Source organism: Anomaloglossus baeobatrachus, chromosome 3 (genome assembly GCF_048569485.1).
Source record: "Anomaloglossus baeobatrachus isolate aAnoBae1 chromosome 3, aAnoBae1.hap1, whole genome shotgun sequence".
NCBI classification, from domain to species: Eukaryota; Metazoa; Chordata; class Amphibia; order Anura; family Aromobatidae; genus Anomaloglossus; species Anomaloglossus baeobatrachus.
In genome coordinates this window covers 491,823,145-491,845,592 of record NC_134355.1, presented here as the reverse complement: position 1 = coordinate 491,845,592, position 22,448 = coordinate 491,823,145, and the positions used below count along the sequence as shown (strand labels likewise).

The window sequence follows — 22,448 nt, the reverse complement described above, 5'->3', positions numbered from 1 at the left end:
GAGGCTGGGACGAGGGAGGCTGATGCTGGTGGAGGCTGATGCTTGGGGAGGCTGATGCTGGGGGAGGCTGGAAGGAGAGAGGCTAATGCTGGTGGAGGCTGATGCTTGGGGAGGCTGATGCTGGGGGAGACTGGGAGGGGAAGGCTGATGCTGAGGGAGGCTGGGAGGAAGGAGGTTGGGAGGATAGAGGCTGATCCTGGGGAAGGCTGGGAACGGGAGGCTGATGCTGAGGGAGGCTGGAAGGAGAGAGGCTGATGCTGGGGGAGGCTGGAAGGAGAGAGGCTGATGCTGGTGGAGGCTGATGCTTGGGGAGGCTGATGCTGGGGGAGACTGGGAGCGGAAGGCTGATGCTGAGGGAGGCTGGGAGGAAGGAGGCTGGGAGGAGAGAGGCTGATCCTGGGGAAGGCTGGGAAGGGGAGGCTGATGCTGGGGGAGGCTGGAAGGAGAGAGGCTGATGCTGGTGGAGGCTGATGCATGGGGAGGCTGATGCTGGGGGAAACTGGGAGCGGAAGGCTGATGCTGAGGGAGGCTGGGAGGGGGAGGCTGGGAGGAAGGAGGCTGGGAGGAGAGAGGCTGATCCTGGGGAAGGCTGGGAAGGGGAGGCTGATGCTGAGGGAAGCTGGAAGGAGAGAGGCTGATGCTGGGGGAGGCTGGAAGGAGAGAGGCTGAGGCTGGGAGGAGAGAGGCTGATGCTGGGGAAGGCTGATGCTGAGGGAGGCTGGGAGGGGAAAGCTGATGCTGGGGAAGGCTGGGAGGACGGAGGCTGGGAGGAGAGAGGCTGACCCTGGGGAAGGCTGGGAGAGGGAGGCTGATGCTGTCGGAGGCTGATGATGGGGGAGGCTGGAAGGAGAGAGGCTGATGCTGGTGGAGGCTGATGCTTAGAGAGGCTGGGAGAGGGAGGCTGATGCTGAGGGAGGCTGGGAGGAGGGAGGCTGGGAGAGGTAGGCTGAGAGAAGAGAGGCTGATGCACACACACACACACACACACACACACACACGCGCGCGCACTGCACAACACACCACACACACACACACACACTGGGAACCACAAACAACTGCCCTACACAGACACCCACACACACAGACAACGCTGCACACACACAACACGCAACACACAAACACCACGGCACACACAAATATACGCACATACCGCACAACACACACATTGCACAAAACATACCTCCCCCCAAAACACACCACACACACACAAACCGCGCAACACACACACACAACGCTACAGACACACAGCGCTCCACAAACAACGCAACACACGCAACACACATACAACACCGCTCTCACCCCCCGTCACACCCAGACAACACCCAGAACATGTACAGCGCCTACACAAACACTTGGTAACTACACACAACAACATCTCTCTATATATATATATATATAACAAAAATCATACATGAACTACACAATACGTAAATTCTAGAATACCCGATGCGTAGAATCGGGCCACCTTCTAGTATTTTATATTCAATTAATAAATGATCTTAATGAGACCTGTGTATGAAGGCCCAAAGGCCACACCATATGTACAAACGCATACATGGATATCATCAGAAAGAAAACATAATGAACCCCCCACAAAATCAAACTGTTGAGGGGAGGGCAATGTGAAGGGTCCCTGTGCAGGATCTGTCTCTGAGCCTCCATTCTGATCCCTGGGAAGAACATACATCATGAAAAGGAATTAACTACCGTACATATCAAAGCATTGACGTATACAGATGCCATTGGGACTTCTCTCCAATATCCTAAGTCAGAGAAGGAGAATCTACATGGGGAGAAATGGTGCATAGGAGACCTCCGTCCCCATAGGCACTTGTGCAGTAGATCTAGCTGGACAAGCGGAATATCTGCTCTTGTAACATTTATATTGCAATACATCGAGCTGAAACATTGTACCTACCTCTCCCATCCGACTACCAGAATGGTTCTCTTCAGTACTAAGATCTGAGAAATTTCCACTGCTCTGTCTCTTCCAGCATTTAGTTTATGGTGACAATGACCATTGAAATCCCATATCTTAAACAGAATATAATAATAACAATTAGATGCATTTTTAGTGTCCACAATAAGAAACTGAAGTACAAAGAATTTGAGGCAAAATCAAACTTAAAAATAATGTAATAGGATCACATACCATATCAAAGAAGGCACTGTACGATATAGAAATAAATGTGTTAGAAAATGACGTGGATCTTCAAATCAGAGAACCACTAATGTAATAATTTAATGCCATTTTACACCTTGTTAAATTGTAATAACCAAATTCTTGAAATTGTTATGTAATTTTATTTACAGATACAAGAAAAAGTATCACCATACACTTTAGATTGCACTCGGCAGAACAATGATTTAACCTATCATTTGTCTGGGTGCTATCTTGCCTGACTTTACCATTCATAGTGAGAGCTGGGCAAGCACTTCTGTGCTCTCTTTGAAAGAGCCACTGCCAGACCCCACTGGCGGTAGCTTATCTCTTTGGCTACGCTCACATGAGCATTGAAACTTCATAGTGCATTCGAACCAATGTTAGTCAATGAAACAAAACAAAAATTGGAAACAGTCCATCTGTATAACTTGCGATTTATATATACAGATCACACAAAAGGGATAGGAAATTGTATCAGGGAAGAGCAGGAAATTGGCGCACAGGAACCTCCTGTCAACCCATTAAAAAAACACACCTCCACGTAGAGCAGGACCAAGGCAAGACACCTCAATGTGGAGATGGTAGTTGTCCTGGTCCAGGAGAGACTCGAACTTTGGGACACTGGGGATCCGACTATGTGGATCCTCCTGGTCTCACATCTGCAGGCAGATGTTCCAGAGCTATGGTGATATCTCACATTGCACCTCTTGTGTGCTAAGTCGTCTATTTCTAAACACTCTTGTACTATTAATGCATGTTTTTAACCTGACATTTTACTTATATGTCTTTGATAAAAACAAACATTTGTTCAAAGACAATGTACACACAGTAATTAAACATACAGTAGCACTGCATATGAGAGATCAGTGGATAGAAACCTACAGTGGAGCAAGAAAATAATAAACAAACCTATATGTTAATAAATTCATGAACTGCATCAAGGAACCCATTGCTTGAAGTAGTATTTTAATGTGTTTTTTATAGTACAAAAGAAGCTTTGATTGCAGTTAAAGGCTCGCTCACACGAGTGTATAACACAGACGAGTGCTATCCAATGTTTTATCACTCACTCCAATGATGTACTATAAAGCAGTGCCAACTGGAGGTGAGTGAGCCCTAAAATGCTCAGGTGGTCGGTCTTCGAGTCAAGCAGGTTAGACGATCTGAAAATGCTCAAATTAAGTAATTTGTATAAATGGAAGTCAATGATTGGACAGTTCGGCTCTCCACCCACATAAAGCCAGCCACAAACAGAGCATTTGCAGGGGCAGGGGGAGCGGGGATATTTTTTTTTTTTTTGACACACTACATCTGAAAATGTTGCTTTACCCTGAGTTAGAACCATTCAGAGACTGTGAAGGACTCTCCCTGGGGTTCTTGTACATATCATACAGTGAAACAAGTCTGTGCATTGTTGTCGTTGTTTCACAGAGGAAACATTCAGATATCCACATATCTCGGCAGAGCTCTGCGAGTACCTGAGCAACCTGATGCTCAACCGAGTATCAAGTAGTACTGAACATGATCGCTCATCATCAGTACCGACCAGTAAATTTGAGCAAGGACTACTGTGACGCCCTGGACCCCAGGGTTCACAGGTAACAACATCTACCACATTACACACACCCCCATCCCCTGTGAGGACACACCCGTCACCCGAAAGGGAGACCTGATGCCTTCCTCAGGGCCAGTAGAGCACATCAGGTGGGCGGAGTCAGGTGGAAAGGCACACCCACAGAGGAGACTACTGTCCTGAGGCAGGAAATACAAGGAGTTTAAGTTGTACAGTGACAGTGAAAGGAGAGAAGTTGTAGAGCTGTCAGGGACTCGTGTAGGAGCCTGGGACCCTTGAACCATCAGGCAGGCAGACGGTGGTGGCCGTCTGCAGGAGTACCGGTACAACAACCAGCGGAACCGTAGGGACTGGGCCAGGGTTGGAGCCCGCCGGCCCTGAACCGGGGAGTCAACCGTGTACCGGAGCACCAGAAACCGGGTACTTAGACCCCGTTCTAGCTTAGAAGCCACTGAGTTTAGGCAAATTGACTGATTGCTGGCTGGACCTCACGGGTTCATCCACACCTAAAGTCCCGAAAGAAGGCAAAACCCCACCGATTCCGGGTGAGTGCCACCGCCAAGGGCCAATCACCTGACGGGCCAGCGCCTGCAGGCAACCGAGGGCTCATCCGGCAGCTTAACGCCGGTGAGCGGGCTACCACTTCCCAGGCAGGGGAGCCGAAAAACCACACAAGAGGTGCAAGGGAAAGGGGCCACCATCAACCTCACAGGGGACACCAGCAGCCGGCTGCGGGACCCGACCATACCTGAACTTTGGTTTACCAGTGACTCTGAGTGTGAATTAATCGTGAGTACACCAGTGCCACCCGGGCACGACACTGCACCGCAGCACAGCACCCTGCACACCGACAACAACACCGTCGCCATCGGTTCCCCACCACCGGGCCCCGGGACACACCGCCCCTACCCACGGAGGGGCTAAAATCTGAGTTGCGGCCGCAACACCGATCCCGGATGAGCCCGCCTTCACTCCAGCTGCAGCGGTGGTGCATCCCGTCACCACGACCCGTGGGTGGCGTCACGACCCGTAGGACGACAACGTGACCCTCCCCGGCTGCGCGCCTCGTCCCACACCACCACCACCCTACTGCCTCCCCCTTTTACAGAGCAACGTGGCCCCTGGTCCGGAGGCGCTCGTGCCACCAGCAACCTGAGTCCGGACCTCGAGCGGCTCGGCCCGAGCAAGCGGAGAAGCGGCCGGGCCCCTCTCTGGGCGGCACACTACCATGAGCTTGTGCTCAGTATTTAAGAGCAGTTGGATGCTTGGATAGACGCAACTGAAATATAGAATATAAAGGAAGTCAATGTGGAACTAAAGCATTTGTCCCAGAAATGTAGAATATTGCTCAAGTTCCTCATTGACTTCCATTATACTTGGGTGCTCGAGTTGCACCCATCTAAGCATCTAACTGCTGGCTACGAGTCCTGAGCACCTAAGCATGGGATTGCTCACTCATCACTATTAGAGCATTTTTCTTTTGCAGATTTGGAATGAGAAAAAAATCTTAGCATGCATGTGATTGGCAGTGTTTATCGGATAGTACACACTCATTTAAGTTTATGGGTTCATGCAAAACATTGCACTGCACTCGGATGTTATCTGAGTTCAGTCCGATATATAACACTACAGACAATAGTGAAGATGAAAAAATTAAGTTTTCTGTCTTCTCCTCACCTGTGCTTCTATGTGGAGCCTGAAAAAACGCACATAAAAAAACGCTATTGCATTTTTAATAGCAGCATAAAAGCTTTACTGGAAAGCATCCTTATTCCAAAAAAAATATAATACTAAAAGCTAAATAAAAAAAAACCCATATCTTGAGAAATCACAATAAAAATCACAGTGGTGAGCCAAGAAGCCGCAGGTAGGAGGTGTCTATGTGTCTTATATTTTGCTTAGGAAAATAAAGTTTTATTTTAGTTATTAATACGTACATGGAGCATTTCCAGACAAGTTTTGCTACAAGTTTGTTCATTTTTTTCTGGTAGAAGAAAGTGTCATTTTCCTATGGCATAAAATGTGATTTACTATGTCACTTTGCATGCTGTGAAACCTTTTATTACAATGGTGTGGCCATTATTCAGAGGTATATTTCCTCATGAGCCTTTTACACACACAGATTGCTGCTTTGTGGACGTCATTTACATTTAGAATGGTGGAACGCTAGGAAGCCTTGGTATTTTATTGGATGCTTTGTTTCTCACAAACATCGAGTTTGGAAAGTGCAAGATCAACCTCTTACAATCCCATTAAACAGCACAGTAGCGCATGAGAGCTAGGGGCCGGGCGAGGTAAGGAATAATGTCCAACAGTTATTCAATTTTCTTAGGCTAAGTCCCATTACCTTCACAATATATGCACACCACAACGCTCGTTGGATTCAATAACTTTTCTTTAGTAGACATATTTCTCATCAATAGATATTCAAATCATAAGAGTTCGCTCACGTCTACGTATAAATACGGCGAGTGCAATCAGATAAGAAAATCGATTGTGCTCACTCCAGTGTAATTCAATGAGGCAGAGCAGATCTGCAATTTTTCCCTCAGCTGTATTCGGACTGAGGAAAAAATTGAAAAAATTACAGCATGGTGCGTATAGTCGTATAAAATGGCCGAAATGTGCCAAGTCAATGGGTGTGAGAAAAAAATGGACATCACACCGAATATGTGTATGCTGATTTCACTTGTCCAATTTCTGGATGAGAATTGGACCAATTTATTATATACGATTTGAGCGAACCCTTATAATAGATAACTTCCACCATATCCATCATTGATCCACCATATCAATCACCATATCCATCCACCATGTCCATCATTGCAATAGATCGAGATACCACTGGATCTATTGAAAATGATTGATAAATTCATAAAAATTGGTGTTCAAATCTTCATATCTTCATCAAGTGGAGACTCTAAAGCTTTAGTCACACATTAGTATTTTTGATCAGGATTTCATCCGTATTTGCCAAAACCCTGGTGGCTCCAAAATACAGAACAGGTGTCATTCTTTCAATTTCAGTTTCTCTGTAATTTCTACTCCTGGCTTTGTCAACAAACACTGGTGCAAAAATACTGACCAAATATCATAGTATATATTAGTGGGTGTGGTCCTCAATCTCCTCCAGGGCTTATTACTCTTCTCAACACATCCTTCCCAAACAAGGTTTTCTTTATGAGCTACACGTAATTTTATTTCACTCCCCATTCGGAAGAGGCCTGACTTAGCAGATGGAGAGGTGAAATATTCGTGATACGGACCATCCATATTTAGGTACCGCTTGATGTGGTTGGATGGCGATTGTACTTTTTGATCAAAAAATGTCAACTGGATAACTTAACATTCACAGCAATTTGTGAAAATAATATAATCAGTTACTCGCTTTTCCTTGATTCAGAGACACATCTCAGCCACTTCTCTTGTGTTTGTTCACCAGTGGTATGCTTCGCAGTATGGGTAATATATGGTGACTCGCTGCTACTGCTAATACAAGTGACAATAGGGCTTATTTCAACCTGTATTCTTACCTGTAGTTGCAAATCAAAACACTATTTATTTATTTTACTCACTTATATTTTTTTATTTTACTCACTTATATTTTTTTATTTTACTCACTTACATTAATTACACAGCACTTTTCAGACTTAAACAGTCATATGATTTACTGCTTTTTATAAAGCGATAAAATTGATATTGAGCTAAATTAAGTTCAGACGTTTGGTTCAGCCTTCCACCACAGAACCAGTTCCTTATGTTGCTTCTTGAGAAAATTAATTGCCCACCCCAGTTATAGCCGATTAGTTAACAGTTAGTATTTCTGCTGAAATTTTCTATGATCTTATGACTAATGTAACGTGCCAAAGAACTGTAGCCATGAGCGAGCACTGCATCGTTACCACCTTGGCATGCTACATAGAATAAAGGGTTCTTAGGATTCTTTGTGTACTGGGTTTGTGTGTGTTGTGTTGTTCTTTCTGTAGAGGAGACGACCTCCATGCTCACTTTTGTAAAGCCTAGCATATTACTGACTGCTTTGGAGCCCATGGTTAGGGAATCACACCATCTTATCTCACAGATAATGACACAGATTTTCCAATCAGGATTATGAAAGAACATCTTGGCATAAAGGGTAACTCCATACTGCTTATTCTTGTTATACATTCCACCTGCTATTCATGGCTGTCCTATAGACTAAGCACACTAACTTCTAATGCTACATTTGAAAAGTACCCCTACTCGTCCTCTTCAGGACACTGATAGTGATGAGCGAGTACTAAAAAGCTCGGGTGCTCGAAGCTCGGGCCGAGCCTCCCAAGATACTCGTGTACTCGGGCCGAGCAACGAGCCCAATGTTATCCTATGGGAGACCCGAGTATTTTTGTGAAATGACCCCCCGGCAGCATGGAGAAACCCTAAAAATGTCACAAAAGTCTCAGAAGAGTGCTCAAATGACATGGCAACAGCATGGGGAAGACCCCTTGAAGCATTTATCACTGAAAAGTCACAGCTGTGAACAATTTTGTCCGCGTTTTACGCCATTTTTACGGACTCACCAGAAAACCTTCCAAAATGACCCCAAAATGATTTTTCATGGCGGAAATGTTAAGGGCACATACCCAATAGTGAGATAGAGCTGGTGTATGTTACTTTTTGAGATTAATACATGAAAGATTTTACGTGAAAACATTGTGTGGCACTCCGATGTCCCTGAGAAGAGACGTACATGAAGGCCTCTTGAGTCTAATGTGCCCATTTTGAGGAAGTGAGTCTTTGTAGTATTTTCCTTTGCCAGGGCAGTCCAAAATTGTGAGGTTCACCAATGCCCCTGCATACAGACGTGCATGAGGGCCTGTAAACCTGAAGTGCCCATTGTAAGGAAGTGGGTCTATTGTAGTATAGCCCTTAGGCAGGGCAGCCAAAAATTGGGAGGCTCCACGTTGTCCCTGGGTAGAGACGTGCATGAGGGCCTCAAAACATTAAGTGTCCATTGTCAGGAAGTGGGTGTATTATAGTATAGCCCTTAGGCAGGGCAGCCAAAAATTGGGATGCTCCACATTGTCCCTGGATAGAGACATGCATGATGGCCTGTAAACCTGAAGTGCCCATTGTAAGGAAGTGGGTCTATTTTAGTATAGCCCTTTGCCAGGGCAGCCAAAAATTGGGAGGCTCCACATTGTCCCTGGATAGAGACGTGCATGATGGCCTGTAAACCTGAAGTGCCCATTGTAAGGAAGTGGGTCTATTTTAGTATAGCCCTTTGCCAGGGCAGCCAAAAATTGGGAGGCTCCACGTTGTCCCTGGATAGAGACGTGCATGATGGCCTGTAAACCTGAAGTGCCCATTGTAAGGAAGTGGGTCTATTGTAGTATAGCCCTTAGGCAGGGCAGCCAAAAATTGGGAGGCTCCACATTGTCCCTGGATAGAGACGTGCATGATGGCCTGTAAACCTGAAGTGCCCATTGTCAGGAAGTGGGTGTATTATAGTATAGCCCTTAGGCAGGGCAGCCAAAAATTGGGAGGCTCCACATTGTCCCTGGATAGAGACGTGCATGATGGCCTGTAAACCTGAAGTGCCCATTGTAAGGAAGTGGGTCTATTTTAGTATAGCCCTTTGCCAGGGCAGCCAAAAATTGGGAGGCTCCACGTTGTCCCTGGATAGAGACGTGCATGATGGCCTGTAAACCTGAAGTGCCCATTGTAAGGAAGTGGGTCTATTGTAGTATAGCCCTTAGGCAGGGCAGCCAAAAATTGGGAGGCTCCACGTTGTCCCTGGGTAGAGACGTGCATGAGGGCCTCAAAACATTAAGTGTCCATTGTCAGGAAGTGGGTGTATTATAGTATAGCCCTTAGGCAGGGCAGCCAAAAATTGGGAGGCTCCACATTGTCCCTGGATAGAGACGTGCATGATGGCCTGTAAACCTGAAGTGCCCATTGTAAGGAAGTGGGTCTATTGTAGTATAGCCCTTAGGCAGGGCAGCCAAAAATTGGGAGGCTCCACGTTGTCCCTGGGTAGAGACGTGCATGAGGGCCTCAAAACATTAAGTGTCCATTGTCAGGAAGTGGGTATATTATAGTATAGCCCTTAGGCAGGGCAGCCAAAAATTGGGAGGCTCCACGTTGTCCCTGGGTAGAGACGTGCATGAGGGCCTCAAAACATTGTTCCCATTGCAAAGGAGCGGGTCTCCTGTCGTTGTAATGTCCATTCTGCAAAGAATGGGCGAAAAAATTTACCACTGGGGGTATACCTGAAACAAAGGCCTAAGTATTGCAATTTGTAACGGTCATCATCATGGTGGCGCATGAGGAGAAGGAGGAGCAGTCCAGCGATTATCCAAAGTCCAGAAGTGTGTACCCATGGGTGAGTGGAGGTACATGGCAAACTTTAAATTCCGCTCTCATTTGCTGGTGGTGTGGTGAAGTCTGGCCCAATCCAACCCTTGTTCATCTTGATCAGAGTCAGCCTGTCAGCATTTTCAGTTGACAGGCGGGTGCGTTTATCTGTAATGATTCCACCTGCGGCACTAAAAACACGCTCTGACAAAACGCTAGCAGCAGGGCAGGCCAGGACTTCCAAGGCGTAGAGAGCCAATTCATGCCACGTGTCCAGCTTGGATACCCAATAATTGTAAGGCACAGAGGAATGTCGGAGTACAGTTGTTCGATCTGCAAGGTACTCCTTCAGCATCTGGGCAAACTTAGGATTTCTTGTGGCACTACCCCGCACCTCAGGGGCTGTGGTACGTGAGGGGCTGAGAAAACTGTCCCACATCTTAAAGACTGTTCCCCTACCTCTGGCGGATTGGACTTGTGCCTCTCTCGGCTGTACGCCTCGGTTGTCCACTGATTCCTGACCTATGCCGCTAGCGTTTTGTGAGGGGAATGCTTTGCCTACTTCCGTGACTATGGCCTTCCGGAACTGCTGCATTTTGGTTGACCTCTCCTCCACGGGAATAAGAGACAAAAAGTTCTCCTTGTAGCGTGGGTCTAACAGTGTTACCAACCAGTAATGATTGTCGGCCAAGATGTTCTTAACGCGAGGGTCACGAGACAGACAGCTTACCATAAAGTCAGCCATGTGCGCCAGACTCTTAACAGCCAGGACTTCAGTAGCCTGACCAACAAGATGACTGAACATGCTGTCCTCCTCCTCCTCCTCCTCCTCCTCCTCATCTACCCTGTCTTCTGGCCAGCCACGCTGAACCGAGGATATGACTGGTGTGCATGTCATATCCTCAATTTGGCCGGAGAGTTGCTCCAGGTCTTCATCCTCCTCCTCGTCATAGTCCTCCACTGCACGTTGTGATGAGACGAGGCTGGGCTGTGTGTTATCACCCACACCCACTACTGTTTCTTGCTGCAACTCATCGCGCTCCGCCTGCAATGCATCATGTTTGTTTTTCAGCAGAGACCGTTTTAGAAGGCAGAGTAGCGGTATGGTGACGCTAATAATGGCGTCATCACCACTCACCATCTTGGTGGAGTCCTCAAAGTTTTGGAGGATGGTACATAGGTCTGACATCCATCTCCACTCCTCAGGTGTTATGTGTGGAGTTTGACCCATTTCCCGACGGCTTAGGTGATGCAGGTACTCAACAACTGCCCTCTTCTGCTCACATATCCTGACCAACATGTGCAGAGTTGAATTCTAACGCGTGGGGACATCACACACCAGTCTGTGAGCCGGAAGATGCAAACTGCGCTGAAAGCCGGCAAGGCCGGCTGAAGCAGTAGGTGACTTTCGAAAATGTGCAGACAGGCGGCGAACTTTTACCAGCAGATCAGACAGCTCTGGGTATGACTTTAGAAACCACTGAACCACGAGGTTGAGCACATGGGCCACGCATGGAACATGTGTCAGCTGGCCTCGCCTCAAAGCCGCCACCAGGTTCCGGCCATTGTCACACACGACCTTTCCTGGCTTTAGGTTCAGAGGTGTGAGCCAGTGATCTGCCTGCTGTTTCAGAGCTGTCCACAGCTCTTCTGCATTGTGGGGTTTGTCACTTATGCAGATTAGCTTCAGCACAGCCTGTTGCCGCTTCGCCGAGGCAGTGCTGCAGTGCTTCCAGCTTGTGACTGGTGTGGAGGGTACAGTGGATGAGGATGCGCAGGAGGAGGAGGAGGCTGAAGAGCATGACATTCCGGAGCTGTAGAGTGTGGGTGAAACACTGACTGAGGTAGGGCCTGCAAACCTTGGTGTGGGAAGGACATGTTCCGTCCCTCGCTCAGACTGGGTCCCAGCTTCCACAATATTAACCCAGTGTGCCGTCAACGAGATGTAGCGGCCTTGCCCACAAGCACTTGTCCACGTGTCTGTGGTTAGGTGGACCTTGGGTGAAACAGCGTTGTTCAGGGCACGTGTGATGTTTTGTGACACGTGGTTATGCAACGCGGGGACGGCACACCGGGAGAAATAGTGGCGGCTGGGGACCGAGTAACGTGGGACAGCTGCCGCCATCAGGTCACGGAATGCTTCTGTCTCCACCAGCCTAAAAGGCAACATTTCCAGCGCAAGCAGTCGCGAAATGTTAGCATTTAGAACTGTGGCATGTGGGGTGTTGGCAGTGTATTTGCGCCTGCGTTCAAAGGTTTGCTGAATGGATAACTGAACGCTGCGCTGGGACAAGGACGTGCTTGATGATGGTGTTCTTTCTGCGTAGGCAACTGCAGGTGCAGGAGTGGAGGAGGCTTGTTCGCAGGCAGCATGGACAGGGGATTGGCTCGCATGCACAACCAGCGAAGACGTAGCAGTGACATCAGCAAGCACTGCTCCTCGACTCTGTTGTACTTCCCACAAAGTCGGGTGCTTGGCTGACATGTGCCTGATCATGCTGGTGGTGGTCAGGCTGCTAGTTTTGGTACCCCTGCTGATGCTGGCACGGCAGGTGTTGCAAATGGCCTTTTTTGAATCATCTGGATCCAACTTAAAAAACTGCCAGACTCGGGAAGACATAACATTTGTACAGGCACCTTGTGTCGTCGTGTTGTTCCGGGGAACGGTTGCCTGACTTCTGCCTGGGGCCACCACCCTGCTTCTTACTGCCTGTTGTGATGCTACGCCTCCCTCCCCCTGTGCACTGCTGTCCTCGCTCTGCATATCCTCCTGCCAGGTTGGGTCAGTTACTGGATCATCCACCACGTCGTCTTCCTCTTCCGCACCCTGCTCCTCCTCCTGACTTCCTGACAATTGTGTCTCATCATCGTCCACCACTTGTTGAGACACGTTGCCAACTTCGTGAGAACGTGGCTGCTCAAATATTTGGCCATCTGTACAGACGATCTCCTCATGACCCACTTCAATATGAGCTGGCGAGAGGCCAGAATGTGTGAATGGAAACGTGAACAGCTCTTCCGAGTGTCCAAGTGTGGGATCATTAATGTCCGAGGAGGACGTGTACTCAGCCTGGTGGTAGGAAGGAGGATCAGGTTCAGAAATGTGCGGTGCAGTATCACGGCTACTGACACTTGACCGTGTGGAAGACAGAGTGTTTGTGGTGGTGCCAATCTGACTGGAAGCATTATCTGCTATCCAACTAACAACCTGTTGACACTGGTCTTGGTTCAAGAGCGGTGTACTGCTGCGGTCCCCAAGAATTTGGGACAGGACGTGCGAGCGACTAGATGTGGCCCTTTGTTGTGGCGAAATTAGAGCTTGCCCACGACCTCGGCCTCTGCCTGCACCACCATCACGTCCACTTCCTTGTTCCTTGCCAATGCCCTTGCGCATTTTGCAATGCTGTGCACTGCTGACGTGTATATTCACTACTTGTGCGTTATATCAAAGTTTGTGGAAATTGCACACAAGTGCACCTGTACGCTGCCACCAACAGGCACACACGTGCGGTTTTAAAAACCAAGCACGGACGCAATAAGAACCTAACAGGTTTTTTTGGGGAGCGACAATTACAGACAAGTCAGACACTATCTGGACTGTTTTACACTGTGTACACCAGCCCCAGATATGATGAAGGCTGGTATACGGTCACCACTACCCTGCCTGCCTGCCTGCCTGTATACTGGTACAATAGTCCTGACAAGGACTCTTCTGGTGACTGGTCACTAGCCTGTATTCAGACCTGGCTATACCCTGCCTGTATATAGCAACAATAGTCCTGAGAAGGACTCTGCTACTGTACTCCGACCTGGCTATACCCTGCCTGCCTGTATACAACTAGAATAGTCCTGAGAAGGACTTTTGGTCACACTGTTTGCAGCCCTGCAACTGAAAAAGCTATAAAGGGCCGCAAAGCTTTCCCTGAATCAGCGACACTCTCCCTGCACTGACTGTCTGGATAGCTGTGAGCAGAGCACAGCGCGCCGGCCGGTATAAAGGCTCGGTCACGCTGTGCAGGCCGGCCAATCACTGCAATTCCACAACTAACAGGGCTGTGGCATTGCAGTGGTCTGCCAGCCAATCCCTGCATGAGGGCTGGCTCTCAAAAGAGCGCCAACATGCAGAAATGAAGACCATGAGTACAGCACGAGTATCGCGAGATTACTCGGTCCCCGCCGAGCAGCCCGAGTACAGCGATACTCGTGCGAGTACCGAGTAGTTACAAGCATGCTCGCTCATCACTAGACACTGATGCAACTGCAGATCTTCCTGTTGTACATGCTCTCTTAGTGCTTGCTCCAAACAATTTTTCTTTTCTTGCTGTAGTGGGGTTCTACCTCTTCATAGCTCACCGTACAAAACATATCTGAACTTGAATTAGGAACTAGCTCTAACTGTTCCTCATCGCTGCTCTCCAGTAAGCGCCATCACTACAGTTAACTCTATGACTAATATCAGAAACTGTGGCCTAAGAGGATGAGACATGGTAAAATTACTAGAAACATTTGACATTATAAAAACAAGCATCACACATTAACACAAATGCTATCTGCCACCCTCCTTACACTGAGACAGGTAAAGGACATGTAGATGCTACCATATAGGATATAGGACCCTAGGACTTTTTCATATATGAGATTTTTTGCACTTGTGTAGAGTGGTGAGGGGCGGTAGTTGTGGGTGTGGGATTGACTCCACTTGCCCTGGCACGCTATATGGAATGACTAGTCCTGGTCCTGGCTGGGTGTGTGGACTTGTGCCATACGAGCTGGGTACCCCTACAGGCCGCATACTGCTGCTGATGTCAGCTGGTCAGTACTGGATGCCGACCAGTGGCGTACCATCAATAGAGGTAGGTCACGCCACTGCTATTGGGCCCCATGACCTGGAGGGCCCGCGGCGGCTGCCCGCTTTCGCTTTAATCTCAGGCTGAGTGTCTGTCTCTCAACGCCGACATGTGCAGTGTGTAGGAGGAGCTTCTCCTGCTCTGTTGCTCCTCTCTCTGGCTGAATTTGCATGCACACGACACACCCCTTGGTTGACGCAGCTTTCCAGCCAGAGAGTGGAACTTTGAACTCGGTAGTAGACAAGCGAGCGGCAGCCATTGGTGGTTGCTACTGCTCTTGGGCGGCTCTGTACGCATGGCATCAACACTCCGCAGGGAGTCTGGCAGGTAGAGTCACAAAACCAGAATTCTGCCTCTGGAGACAGTGACCCGGGCCCAGCGGTGGTAGTAATCTACTTACAGGAGGGTAGATGCTAGAGTTTATGGGCTCCGTGCAGGTGTGGGTGGAGTTTATGGGCTCCGTGCAGGTGTGGGTGGAGTGTATGGGCTCCGTGCAGGTGTGGCTGGAGTGCATGGGCTCCGTGCAGGTATGGTTGGAGTGTATGAGCTTCGTCCAGGTATGGCTGGAGTGTATGGGCTCCATGCAGGTATGGCTGGAGTGTATGGCCTCCGTCCAGGTATGGCTGGAGTGTATAGGCTCCGTCCAGGTATGGCTGGAGTGGTAATGTATATGCTACCCCCCCAGTAACGTGTATGCCCCATCCTGTCAATAATGCATGGAGGACTATGTGGGGCACATTATAATGCATGGAGGACTATGCGGGGTGCATTATAATGAATGGAAGACTATGCGGGGTGCATTATAATGCATGGAGGACTATGCGGGGTGCATTATAATGAATGGAGGACTATGCGGGGTGGATTATATTGCATGGAGGACTATGCGGGCTGCACTATAATGCATTCAGGACTATGTGGGGTACATTATAATGCATGGAGGACTATGTGGGGTGCATTATATTGCAATGAGGACTATGAGGGGGGCATTATACGATATGGAGGACTATGCGGGGGGCATTATACGATATGGAGGACTAGTGGGCACCATTATACAATGTGGAGGCCATTATGCTTTATGTAGGTACATTATGCTGTATGTAAGGTTCTTTATTCAGTGTGGGGCTCACAGTTGGGGACCATACTGTGTTGGAGTATTTGAAGGGGGGTACAGTGGGGTTATTATACTGTGTGTGTGGAGGGTACTGTGGAGGAATTTCCTGTGGGGGTATTGTGCAGTGTTTGTGGGGCACTTTTGTTGGCATCATACATTCTAGTCGCAATGAAAGGGAAATCCAGGGGCTCAATAGGAGAAATATTAGTTTGTAAGGTCTTCAAAGTTGTGTGATATGCTCTCGATGACTATAGCAGAATATTATTTTTTTTTTATTATCTTTTTTGGGAGGGGGGGGCCCAATTAGAAATTCTGCTATGGGGCCCCATGATTTCTATGTACGCCGCTGGTACCGACTTCACTTTAAACAACAACTCTTTACTATATGGTTCATTCTCTGCTACAACTTCATATTCCAGATAGTGGGCACATATCTTCCAGCATGTTTCAGTTTTCCATAGCATTATCAGACACAGTTTAACTTCCCTCTGGGTTGCTACAGATCTAACTGGTCTAATGAGACGTAGCGCAACTCAGTCCAGTATTACAACACACACTGTGATGGTCACATTCCTGTCCTGCAGTCCCATGTCCAGTCTTCTTAGAGGGTTCTTCATGACTGGAGTAAAGCTTTGCAGGTCTGAACATTTAGCGGGAAATTGCTCGGTTGGTTGACTAAATTCCCACGCCAGTCAAGGTTAAGCAAACTTGCCACTAGATCCCTGTGCCAGTTCGGGTATCCTGTTACCTTGACAGTTAAGGGACCTAACTGCTAAGGTTCTGTCCTACGGCTCCTGCTGTCTGGGGTCACTCCAATGGAGGTTCGGTCTCTAGTTCTAATGCTGGCCATACCCTTTGTCTCTCTTAACACAAGGTTTTCACTATCTTGCCTTCGGTCTTATTTCCTCCTTCATTGCCACAAACCACCCATTGTATGCGACCTTCATGACCACGCAAATACATGTATGTCACTTTCACTCATTAGGTCCTCACTGACTTTTCTAGAATGAACCGTCAATTCCCCTTTCACTGGACCCCTCCCAGGGTGAGCTAGTCTCAACACTTAACTACTTCTGACCATGTAGTCCAGCAACCTTGTGAACAAGTGCTATATGACACATGCAATACTTTACACTTTATACACGATATTTACAAAAGACGCAAAACCTTATTCACATAACAATACAACACTATACAAGGACGCGATTGGTGTCTTCAGGAGTAGGAACGCGACTACACCAGTCCACCACTCTTACATTTTTGCTATCCGCTATATTTATTTATAGATCATCATGGACTCATTATAGTCAATTCTTTTTACTTGTCCTGTTTTTCTTTTTCTTCTTTCCTGCACTGTTTATCCTAAAAAAAAAGTGGAGACCTCCTACTTTAATTCATATTTTGTAGATCAAACTATCCAATGCAATTTATTGGATTAGTGAAAGAAAAATGTATAGCACTTGTATTTCATCCATGATCTGTTTACTGTCTGTATTTTACTGTTAATAGGTAGGAAAACGTAAGAAACTATTTTTATCACATAAAAATGGAATCAATAAAGGACAAATAGACCAAAAATTATTACAGCAAACTTAAAAATACAGAACATTTTTCATTTTTGCCTGCCCTATAAACTTAACTTCAAGTCCACTAAACTTGATCATCTTGACCAAACATAACATATATTATTATTGATTATAAACCAAAAGGGACACTTTAGTTATAGTAAATTCTACCTTAAAGGGAATCTGTCAGCAGGTTTTTGCTATGTAAGGTTTCCTTCACACATCCGTGGCTTTGGTACGTGTGACGTCCGTTTTCACACATGCCGGAAACATGCACACACACAGATCCATTAAAATCACTAGGTTTGTGCACATGTCCGTGTTTTGACATGAACCATGTGTACGTGTGGAGCACACGCGTGTCTGTGTGCTCCACATGGCGACATGTCTGTTTTCTGCCGTCAGCACGAGTGTCACACGAACCGCACACTGATGTGATCCATGTGACATCAGTCTGACACGTACCAGAGAAAACACAGGTCATATAAAAATAAAGAATATTTATACTTACCTGTCTCCAGTGCTGCTGCCTCTGACTCTGCTGTTGCTTCCAGGCCTACTCATTAAGCTCATGCATATTCACTGCACTCACAGCAGCGCCAGAGGCAGGTAAGTATACAAGATCATGCTATCCGTGTGCTATCAAGATGTGACATGGATAGCACAGGGATAGCATAGAGAACGCACGCACACACATAAGCACCTTCATCAAGGATCAAGCAAAACGTTCATGTTTTTCATGGACATGTCAAAGAGGCCTAATCTGAAGACAACATGCTGTAGAGGTTAACACACATATCAGCAATGCATCTCTTATCAAGCTCTGTGTTGCAATTTACCTGCAATATTTGTTTTAACTTCAGTAGAATATCATTGCAGACTAAGTCAGCTAAAGGTTAGCTAGTCCGACAAGCGCTCTACTGTAATTAGCACTGTCTGTAGACTTTGTACATAGAGAGCGGAATGTGGGTGAGGGCACCTTTCTGAGCTCTGCTGCATGGCTAAATCTAAAAACTCTGAATGTGTCAGAACTGTTGCACCGTGTAAACTAAGTGATATTTTGTTGGATTCAGGGCCTCTTTGCCTATATCATGCTGATCTCAGATTAGGTATCTAAAACCAGCAGACAGATTCCCTTTAAATAATAGAAAATAAGGATCTCTTTATGATACTAATCAGGGGCTAAGCTGCAATACCAGATACAACCCATGGACTGTTTCTGGAAAATGAGCATAACATTTTCTATTGCCAAATGACCCCCCCCCCCCCTTTAACTGCTCTGTAATTTATTACTTAGCGACGTGACTTTCATTGGATATAATCACAAAAAGAGGCAAACAATGATTAGTACATAATGACGGACCTTGAAGCACGTTCTGCTTACCTTCACTGTGCCATCAGTGCTCCCGGTTAAAAGCCTGGTTTCACTTGCATCTAAGGCCATGGTGCTAATCTCTGCATTACCATGACAGCCGGAGAACTGTTTGATTTTCCTTCCAGTGTCGATCATCCAGAAAGTAATTGTCGATCCTGTGTCTGAGCTGATTACCTAGAAAGTGAGAATTCCCCATGAATATAAATAGTGCTTAATATTTTCCTGACTAGTATCCCTGGATAACGTAGCGGATAACACCCCAGAATACAGCAATAATAAATGTTACAAATAATTGAAAAAAATCCAGGCCAGGATAATAATAATAATAATAATAATAATAATAATAATAATAATAATAATAATATTTATTAATTTATATAGTGACATTAATTCCACAGCGCTTTACATACATTGGCAACAGTGTCCCCATTGGGTCTCACAATCTAAGTTCCCTATCACTATGTTTTTGAAGTGTGGAAAGAAACCGGAGAACCTGGAGGAAACCCATGCAAACACGGATGAGGACACACTTTACATTTTGTCACATCTTTTCTGTTCCAATATGCCTGTGATTCGCTGATATTTCTATTAACCACTTCTCAACATGGCAATTTTCCATTTTTGCACTTTTTTCCCTCCTTCCTTCCAAGAGCTGTAACTTTACAGTTTTTTTTTTATTTTAATGTTAATATAACTATTAGAGATGAGCATTGTTCGAATCGAACCGTTCGCCAATTTCAAATTCGAGTTGTTTTTGGCGATGTTCGAGTCGTTCGATGAACTCAAACGATTTGCTTAACGTTCGAGAGTTCGAGGTTATGTTTGATAACGATTCGATCACCAAAAGCGTATCTGTAGCTTTTTACAGGGAGCCAGCGCTGGTAGCCTGTGGTAAGCTGGTAACCAGAGTACATATCGGGTATCCAAGCAAAGCGCTTTGCTTAGTAACCCAATGGGTACCCTGGATACGTGTGCAGGGAGCCAGCGCTGGCAGCCTGAGAGCGGCGTACGCTGGTAATGTGACGCCCTGGACTAGCCAGGTAGTCACAGGTAGACCCCCGCATTACACCTGTTCCCCAATAAGGTATCATCAGCCAAACTTTAAACCCTAGTCACCCCCCCTCAGGACTTGATGGACACACCAGGGGATGGAACCGGGTCGTTGGCCATGCCCATCGAGAAGTTCAGAGAGCCGAAGGTGGGAAAACAAGTAGTAGTTAGAGAGTTAAGTAGAGAGGAGTGGAGTGAAGAAGTCTGACGGGTGCCGGGGTAAGGGCCCTGGTACCTTGGCTTGGAGGCAAATGGTGGCCTTAACCTGCAGGAGCCGGGAAGACGGCTCGGTGGAACCGTGGTAGACCGGGACAGGGTAGTGGCCTGCCGGTACCGACCCGGGGAACCGACTCGGAAACCGGAGCATAAAGGGGGGTACTCAGACCGTGAAACGAGGTCCAGAACCCACTGGACTGAGTTAATTAACTGATTGCGTTCTGGACTATAGGTTCTTTCCCACCCAAGTCCCGACTGAAGACAACAGCCCACCGAGGGGGATAGTAAGCCACCGCACAGGCAGAGAGATCCCACGGGCCAGCGTCTGCAGGCAAAAGGGCTCTCCCAACATCTACCAAGCCGGGGAACAGACTCCTGACGCTGAAGCGCAGGCAGCCCAAGTACACAACATGGTGCAGGAGAAAGGCCAAGACCACCGAACCGGGTGGAGGACCAGATGCAGCCGGCTGCGGGCACCGACCACCATCAACTTGGTTTACCAGAGACTTGTGTGTCAATAACTGTGAGTACAACAGTGCCATCCGGCCGTGCACCGCCCTACACCGCACAGCTATCCCCAACGGGTCCCGGGGCCATCATCCCTACCCACGGAGGGGTTAACATCTTGCTGCACTACCATCTCCCCCGGGTGCCCATTAATCGCAGCGGTGGTGTCCAACTTTACCACAACCCGTGGGTGGCATCACGAACTCAAACACGGCTCCGGCCGTGCACCTACCTAACCCCCTCCAAAAGCGCCAGCACCCCTTTCAGAGCGGAGTGACCCCAGGTCCGGAGGCGCTCGAGCCACCCACCAACGAGCCTGGATCCGAGCGGCTCGGCTACAGCCGAGCGTGGGGCAGTACAGTAACAGGGTACATATCAGGTATCCAAGCAAAATGCTTTGCTTAGTAACCCGATGTGTATCCTGGTTACCAAGCACAGCGTCGTTACACGGGTCACTGATGGCTGGTTGCTGGTCACTATGGTGATCTGCCTGATTGACAGCTCACCAGCGACCATGTAGCGACGCACCAACGATCCCTGCCAGGTCGGATCGCTGGTCGGATTGTTGGTGCGTCGCTATGTGTGACGGGACCCTAAGCATTTCTATGACTTTAAACACAGCTATAAGCGCAAGGTGTGGGTAGTACAATCACATGTACAGGAAGAGGATTCCTTGTGTTGGTAAACACAGAAGAGTGCATCCTTCCGGTACCGCCATCCCTGCTTCCACCTCCCGTCCGGCGCCATGTCCAGACAGGAGGTGGAAGCAGCTGCGAAATTAAAAGTGAACAGTAGAAAAAAATATCATATTCACCTGTGTGTACACGTCCGCTCCCAGCTCCTCTCCCGGTACCGCCACCCCTGCTCCGACTGTGTGCAGACTCCCTGGACGCGTCCGATAACTGCAGGACCTGGCGATGATCAGCTGATGCGGTCACCTGAGGGAATCAGCTGACAGTATAAGTCCAGCGGTGAGGCCGGCTTTTTACCGCCTGGCCGGCTAAACAATCAGCTGATGCCGTCAGGAGACTTCATCAGCTGATTACTGCTGGCTCCTGGAGCGATCAGATGGAAGTCTGCACAGAAGTGTGTAGTTTTGTATTTTTTATCCACTGATGCATCAGCTGATTGTATAAAAGCCGTTTATACAATCAGCTGATGTGTCATGTGATTCACATCCTTGAACCTGACACATCATCTGATTGCTTTTCCTTCCAGCAAACCGATCAGATGATATTGGATCCGGATTGGACGGCGCGGGATCCTTGACCCAGGATTACTGCAGAGGGGTTTTTTTTATTTCAATAAAGACGGAGTCACTAATTGTGTTGTGTTTTAATTCTAATAAAAATATTTTTCTATGTTGTGCTTTTTTTATCTGTACTAGAAATTCATGGTGGCCATGTCTAATACTGGCGTGACACCATGAATTTTGGGCTTAGGGCCAGTTGATAATATACAGCTAACCCTAACCCCTTATTACCCAGCGAGCCACCCGTCACCAGGGCCACTAGAAGAGGTAGATACAGTGCCAGAAGATGGCGCTTCTATGAAAGCGCCATTTTCTGGGGCGGCTGTGGACTACAATTCGCAGCGGGGGTGCCCAGAAAGCTTGGGCACCCTGCATTGCGGAGTCCAATCCCCAGCTGCCTGGTTGTACCTGGCTGGACACAAAAATTGGGCGAAGCCCACGTCATATTTTTT

General features: G+C 47.6%; 1 protein-coding gene across 1 annotated transcript in view; it reads right to left on the bottom strand.

Moving 5' to 3' along the window:
* WDR49 (WD repeat domain 49) overlaps window positions 1–22,448 on the bottom strand; it is a 306,857-nt gene that overhangs the window by 138,320 nt on the left and 146,089 nt on the right. Inside the window, exons 8-9 of the mRNA XM_075338561.1 lie at window positions 18,981–19,145; window positions 1,919–2,034 (exon numbers count right to left, since the gene is read on the bottom strand). Of these exons, the coding sequence (XP_075194676.1) occupies window positions 1,919–2,034; window positions 18,981–19,145 (281 nt within the window). The remainder of the gene's footprint in view (window positions 1–1,918; window positions 2,035–18,980; window positions 19,146–22,448) is intronic.